This window comes from Emiliania huxleyi (assembly GCF_000372725.1).
Source record: "Emiliania huxleyi CCMP1516 unplaced genomic scaffold EMIHUscaffold_497, whole genome shotgun sequence".
Taxonomy (NCBI): domain Eukaryota; phylum Haptophyta; order Isochrysidales; family Noelaerhabdaceae; genus Emiliania; species Emiliania huxleyi.
The window spans coordinates 8,092-15,278 of NW_005198267.1; the positions used below are offsets into that span (position 1 = coordinate 8,092).

Here is a 7,187-nt window from a genome sequence, read left to right on the forward strand (position 1 = left end):
GAGAGAGCGGCGCCGCTGCGAGAGCGCAGCAGCCGCCGCGGCAGAGACGAGCCGCGGCGACGGCCGCACAACTGCCATTGGCGGTTATTGTCCTGTATATCAAGTGTCGTCCAAGCCCCTCTACATCTACAGTGCAGAGAAGAAACGCGTTTTCATCCACCGGTCAGGTGCTCCGCGCCGTCCGCAACGGCTCGCAGTCGCCAGGTGGAGGCCGGAAGGTAAATAACACATGCATGTGTCCGCGTCCGGTCGCTGCGTCGCCCTCATCGACATGGATTTCTTCTACTGCGCTTGCGAGCGGGCGCTCGACCCGTCGCTCCTCGGTCTCCCGATGGCCGTGGTGCAGTACAACCCGTACGAGAACTCCAAGAGCTCGGGCGGCGGCGAGAACATCGGCGGCGTCGTCTCGCTGCCGGCGCAGCCCGCGGCGGCGCGCGTCGCTGTGCGTGACGGCCGCGTGCTGCTTCCGGCGGCGCAGAACGGGAGCATCATCGCAGTCTCGTACGAGGCCCGTGAGCGCGGTGTCACTCGCTTCTTCCGCGGGCGTGAGGCGGTCGCAAAGTGCCCGGAGTTGGTGCTGGTGCAGGTGCCGACCTCGCACGGCAAGTCGGACATGGGCGTCTACCGCGACTTTGGCGCCAAGGCACTCGCGCTCATCCACCGCACCTGCGGCGAGGGGGCGCTCACCGAGAAGGCGAGAGAGTCACACACCGATGGAGGAGGCGAGACGGCGGTGCTTAATTTAGAAGCTTCTCGGACCCTTCCTGCAGGCGTCGGTCGACGAGATGTACGTCGACCTGACGAGGCCAGCAAGGGCGCTGCTCGGCGCCACCTCGTACGCCGACGTGCTCTCCGAGGCGGCGGCGGCGGGCACGCACGTCGCGGGCGCCGAGGAGGCGGAGGCGGAGGCGGAGAAGGGGGCGCAGCCGACCGGCATGCTCGCGCGGAACTCCTTTCGGGCGGGGCATGCGGGGCAGGTGGTGCGGCGGATCGGCGAGGCGAGCGCCGCGTGGTGGCAGAGGACACCGGACGAGTGGGATGAGGGCGAGATCCAGCTGGCCGCCGGCGCCGTGATCGTCGCACGCGCGCGCGCGGCGGTGTCCGCCGAGCTGGGCTTCACCTGCTCTGCGGGGATCGCTGCGAACAAGCTGCTCGCCAAGCTCTGCGGCGGGCTGCACAAGCCGAACCAGCAGACGCTGTTGCCGCGCGGCGCCGTCCACGCGCTGCTCGACCCTCTCCCCATCGACCGTCTGCGCGGGTTTGGCGGGAAGCTGGGCGCCATTCTGCGGGAGGGCCGCCCAGACCTCGGCCTGCCCGGCTACGCGACAGCGGGGGAGCTGCGCTCCGGCGGCGGCGCGGCGGCGGCACGGCTGTTGCGTGGGGAGTGGTCGCACCCAGGAGAGGAGGCGGCGCGGGCAGTGCGCATGGCGAGCGGGTGCGACGACGATGCGGTGAGGGAGAGACCCCTCGCTAAGCAGGTCGGCGCGTGCAAGAACTTTTCTGGCGCGCGCGGCTCCGTGCGCGGCCCGATCGACTCGAGGGCGGGCTTGGCGGAGTGGGCGTCGCAGCTGGCAGAGGACATTGCGGCGCGGCTCGCGCAACAGAGAGAGGAGCACGGCCGCATCGCCACCACCCTCGTGGCGCACGTCTCGCTCGATGGCCAGGCTGGTCGTTCCCGCCGCAGCCAGCTCCGCGACCCGTCGGCGTGTGGAATCGCGCGGCAAGGCGTCGAGCTGCTCGGACCCCTCCTCGAGCTGCGCCCGCCCACGCGGCTCGGCATCACCAACTTTGGCTTCTCGGCGGACAGCTTCGAAAAGGAGGCGCACCCCAAAGAGCGAGGCTCGCTGCAGCGGCTCTTCTCCGCGGCCGCAGCCGCCGCCCCGTGCACAGCCGCAGCCGCAGCCGGCCCCGCTCCCCCCGCTTCCGCCGCCCCCGCATCCCCCCCGGCCGCCGCTTCCGCCGCCGTCGCCGCTTCCGCCGCGGCCGCCGCCGCTTCCGCTGCCGCTGCTGCCCCCCTCGCTCCTTCCTCTCCCGTCGCCGCTTCTGCCACCGCCACTCGGTGCCTCGCGTCGATTGTCGACGGCGGAGGAGGCGGCGGCGGCGGACGAGGAGGGCTGGCTGCTTGCGATGTGGACTCTAAGCGTCAACGTGTCGGATCTCCGCTTGCCCTCCCGCCTGCAGCACCAGCGCCGGCGGCCGTCTGGTCCTGCTCCGCCTGCACGCTCGACAACGAGGCGGGCTCGGCGCGTTGCGCGCTATGTGGCGCCCTGCGAGGTAGCGCGCTGCCTCCGGCCACCACTCTGGACGAGCAGAGCAGCAGCGCTGGCAGGACCCAGCCGCGCACGGCAGCGGGCGGCGCCAGCGGGAGGGGGAGGGGTCGCGGCAGCGTCGGCGGGGCGAGCAGCAAGGGCGCCGGCAGGAGCAGAGGCGGAGTCGGAAGCGGAGGGCCGAGCGGCGGAGGCTTGCCAGCGTACTTCACCAAGGTGCCACGCAGTACTGTATGTGAACGAAAGTAAAGGGAGAGGACCCTGAGTTGACCAGGGGTTGTGCGCTGGGCCCTCCTGCTCGGCTCCAGCCAGTAGACAAGTCTTGTCATCAACAGAGTAGAAGGATCTGACCTCGGGGCCGATGTGACCAAGCGCTGGTAGCGTGGTTTAACCTCACACCCATGGTCTCACAGTGTGCCGGCAGTCGCCGAGCAGTGTCGCTCACACAAGCCGCAGCACAAGTGACTGAGGGCCAGTGAGGGCGAGCCCATCGCTGTCACAGCTGTGGCAGCCGCACAATAGGCTGTGTCAACTGTGCAGAGTGTGTGAGCAGCAGAGGAGCTGCTCTCCAGGCTTCTGTCGCAAAGAGCTGCATGCCACCGAAAGCGCTGTCGAGGTTCGCCGAGCGCGGCGCAGGTTGAGGGAAGCCGCCACCGACGAGCGCGTTGGACTTTTCACTCCGGACAAAGACGGGCACACAGCGGACGGTGCGGGGCGTGTGCCCGTCATAGCGGCGAGGCGCGGGACCGTCTGTGGCGAAGTGGGTCGCGTCCCTCGATTTCCTCAACTCACGGTCCTCTCCCCGTACATACCCTCTCCTGGGAAAGTTATTTAGGAGCACCCCCCTACCGCCGCCCAGTACGTGCTCCGCAGCTGAGCCCACGCACCCCACAGCAGCTCAGGGACACAATGAGCTCGCATACAAGTGCTGGTACGCACAGCTCGACGCGTACTCGAATGCTGCCACTGTCATTCTAGCCGGCGAGCGGCGGCGTCACAGCGTCGACTCTCGCATCGCGATGAGACGCACTGCTTGCCCAGACGCGCGCCTTGGCGCGCTCCTGTGGTGCAGGAGGAAGGCCAGCGGTCGTGCTGCGCAGGGCCGTCTGGCTGAAGGGAGCAGCAGCTGGCGCTCAACAGCAGCGCTGTCGAGCAGCGCAGCACACCACACTCCCGCCAAACCACGTGTCATTTCCCGCCAAGATTTGGCGCCAAAATGGCACTTTAGTGTCCACCTAGCCACGTGGTCGCGGCCTGAAGCTCCAAGCTTCTGGGGCTGAGGTCCCACATCGCTGGACTCCATTTGGCTCAGTTGGAAGCACCGTCCAATCGTTCGGGCCGATGTCCGAAACCGGGGTGCTCCTAAATAACTTTTTTTTTATTACCCAAAAGCTAGGCTACACAACGCCCTCTATGTTGGGTCAAGGCGGGCGCCTAGAAGAAAGCGCCGCCCCCCGAGGGGGAATCCCACCCGTACCCCGAGCCCCCGTCGAAGAGCGCGTCGAAAGCGTCATCGCCTTCGTCGTACTCCTCCGTGTCAAAGCACCGGACCGGCTCCCCCCGGCCGTGCTCCCTTGCCCAGCGCATCTGCCGAACATGCGCACGCTGCTCCTCGCGCGCCCTCTCCTCCGCGGCGCGCGGCGTCCACCCGGTGGACGCCAACAGCGACTCGAGCGTCGCGCGATAAATCGCCTCGCCTTCCTCGCGTGATACCACCTCGCCCGCCTCCTTCGCCACCGCCTTCTTCCCACGCCGCGATAGCTTCTCGCCGCCCTTGCTCGCCAGCGCCGGCGATGCCGTGGCGCGCCCACCGCGCCCGCGCGCCCGCGCCTGAAAGGTAGCCCTGCCGTGCCCGACGTCCCCCCGAGCCCGAAGGATGACCCGCGCCTCCTCCTCCGTCACGGGCGTCTCGCGACCCCCTCGCGCCTGGAGGATAGCCCGGGCCTCCTCGTCCGTCACGGGCATCTGCGTCCTGTGCTGCAGGGCAATCCTCAGCGCCCGGACGCGCTTGTCCTCCTCGGCCGTGGCCGCCGCGCTCGCCTCCGCCGCCCCAGAGCCCCCTCCTGCCACCGCCTCCTCCACGTCCGCGCCGCTGTAAGTAGAATCCGAAGCTCCGGCGGACGCAGCAAGTGGCTGCGAACTGTGCCCGGTGTCGGTATGGCGCGTCGCTGAAGGATCGGCAACAATTAGGGTCTTCGGAGCGCGGCGGCCCGCCTCGGCGGCGGCAGCGGCGCCCTCCACCTCCTCCTCCCTCCCCGCGGCGGCAATCGTCCCATCGCCGCTAGCCGGCAGCGCGGGCGCCACGGGGTCCATATAGGCCCCCGGGGCGCCGCCTCCGGTTCCGCCTTCCGCGGCCTGCGCACTGCAGGCGCCGCTGTCCGCCTCTTTGGGGCGCGCGCCGCCGCGGCCCTCGCCGCCAGCCGCGGCCCCGCCGCCGTGCTCCTCGCCAGCGGAGCCACTCCCAGCTCCGCCGCGGGGGCCGCTTGCGGCAATCGCATGCCCGTCTGCGGCACGCGCGGCACCCTCGGCAGCGTCCGTACCGCCGCCGCCGCCAGCGCGCTCGCCAGCAGCACCATCGCCGCCGGCCATCGCGCTGCTGCCCGCCTGCGCGCCAGTCGCAGCCCCAAGCGGGGGCTCGACCAGAGACAGGGAGGCAAAGGATGACAAAGCCGCCTCAGCCGCGTCGCAGCTGTTCAGGGCCGGCAGGCAGCGGCACAGCTGACGTTGCACGGTCTTGCCGAGGCCAAGCCCCTCGAGGCCGTCCTCGGCGACCGCCTCGAGCAGCGCCGCGACGTTGCCGACGTCCTGGGCCAGCAGCTGCGGCACCACCTTACCGGAGACGAGCGCAGAAACGCGCGCCCGCTCCAGGAGGGCCGCGATATCCTCGTCGAGATCGATGGACGGCCGCGAGGCCGCCATCACCGTGGCGCCCGGCCGCGCGGCCCCGGGCTGCGGGTCTGTGCTCGCCGGCGGCGGTGGAGCGAGAGGGAGCGAGCAGGCTTGGGCGGCACGGCGCCTTCTTTAAATAACTTTCAGTCAGGGCGCTCTCGTCACGGTCGGGCGTGCGAGGCTCCTGTGCCTCCGGTGCAGCCGATGCTCAGCCCTCTCCCACGGTCGCGGCTCGCCCGTCACCTCGCCTCTCCGCAGGGTTCATCTCTCGCGCCGGCTGCATCTCTCTGCCGGTCGCCAGCACCCGCGCCACCGACTAGCTGCACCGCCACTCGCGACGCGCCACCCTCGCTCACAGCCTGCATACGCGCTACTCCCGCCGTGCCTTTGCTACCACATGGATCGCATGTCACTGCAAACGCGCCCGCAGCCGCGCCGTAAAGGTCTGCCGTGCTGGCTGACGATCTCACTCTCCCGCTCCTATTGCATCTGCCTCCCGCCTCCCAGCTCACATTTCACGCTGCAGTAGGTGCTCCTGTCGACGCTGCCGCCGCTGCCACTGCTACTGTCACCGCTCGTTTGATAATCGACGCCACGCTTAGCGGCAGCGAGATCCGAGGTTCAGTCAACTTGCCTGGTGCGCTCTTGCGCGTGCCTTCAAGATCCACAAGTCAATTTGTACCAGAAATCCAAAGGTGGTGCAAACTGGATATCTCAAGATTGGCCTTTATTTCGCGCACCTGCTCTCCGCCGCCGCCGCTTACCTGCTGGCACGCCACCGCCCCGCGTCGCTAACTCAAGCCTCCCTGCTGCATCTTCGCACCCCTGCCACATGACTCGATCGCCGTCGCTGCTACCGCCCTCTCCGCCGCCCTCGAAGGCGCCACCAGCATTACGGCCGCCTTCATATCTCATTGATGCTGCCACCAACGCCACTTCCTCGATTCTGTGCCGCTGCAGCGGCGAGGCGCCGTCGCCACGATCGCCGCCAGCGCTGCTGACAGCCTCGGAGCGTCGCCGTCAAAAAAGCGCACCGGAGCGTCAATGAAGCGCACCGGAGCGTCAAAAATGCGCACCGGAGCGTCAAAAATGCGCACCGGAGCGTCAAACTTGGTTTGACGATGACGCCGGTCGCGTGCAGGCCTCTGTCCGCAGCGGCTCAGGCCTCCTCGGCCGTCGCAGCTCGCCCGTCTCCTCGCCTCCCCGCAGGGTCCATTCATCGCGCTGGCTGCAATCTCCGCCGGGCCAAAAGCCGCGCCACCACGAGTCGCCATCGGCAGCTCGGACTGCGCTAATAGTACCCAGCAGCCTCTGCAGACTTGCTTCTCCCACGGAGGCAGCCGTCACCACCACTACATTGGTATCACGCTGCTGCAAACGATAGATCACAGGTGTGTTGTGCATCTCAGCGTGCTGGCTGCCATCACGCATGCACCCGCTGCTGATCGTTTGTGCCGTGACATTTCACGCCGCTGTTGCTATCTCTGCCTTCGGTGCAGCTACGCTGCCTTCGCTTTCGCCACTGCTGCATTGCAACATTTGCCAGTGGCGCGACCGCTCCGCACTTGGAGCCGAGGCTCATTCCTCAAGCCTCGCTGGCGTCATTCACCAAAACTTCTGGGTCGCGGACACGACTGCCTCATTCACCAATACCTTAAGGTACTTCAAGACGGCTCGTTTCTTGCACCCGCTGTGTCCACTTCCCACCCCCTCGCCACGGCCATCATCATCGCTACCACTGTGCCACGTCGCAACCGCCCCACCTGCCACCGATCATGCCGCTGCGGCTTAGCTTTCATAGGTGCCGTTGCCACCGCGTTCATTCTGGCCACACCGCCTCCGCCACCGCACGTTGATCATCGCCGTGCCGCCGACGTCCAAGCCGACGTCCAAGCCGTCGTCGCTCTCGCCGCTCCCGCCTCACGATGGTTTGGGCGATCTCGCTCTCCCGCCTCCTGGGGATGCCTGGCCTCTAGTGCGCTACTCGAGTGGGCTCTCTGTTCAAAATATTGCCAAATTACGCACACATGT

General features: G+C 68.1%; 2 protein-coding genes across 2 annotated transcripts; one reads left to right on the forward strand and one right to left on the reverse strand.

Moving 5' to 3' along the window:
- Window positions 1–229: 229 nt before the first annotated feature.
- EMIHUDRAFT_470617 (Translesion DNA polymerase-REV1 deoxycytidyl transferase) lies at window positions 230–2,992 on the forward strand (the record flags this gene model as incomplete). The annotated part of the gene is made up of 4 exons (XM_005767399.1): window positions 230–733; window positions 771–1,882; window positions 2,330–2,483; window positions 2,840–2,992. 4 exons carry the CDS (start codon window positions 230–232, stop codon window positions 2,906–2,908), a joined length of 1,839 nt encoding a protein of 612 aa, XP_005767456.1. The 3' UTR covers window positions 2,909–2,992.
- A 709-nt stretch (window positions 2,993–3,701) lies between these two features.
- EMIHUDRAFT_119540 (hypothetical protein) lies at window positions 3,702–5,186 on the reverse strand (the record flags this gene model as incomplete). The annotated part of the gene is made up of 1 exon (XM_005767393.1): window positions 3,702–5,186. The coding sequence occupies one exon, from the start codon at window positions 5,184–5,186 to the stop codon at window positions 3,702–3,704; it is 1,485 nt and encodes a 494-aa protein (XP_005767450.1).
- Between the last annotated feature and the right edge of the window lie 2,001 nt (window positions 5,187–7,187).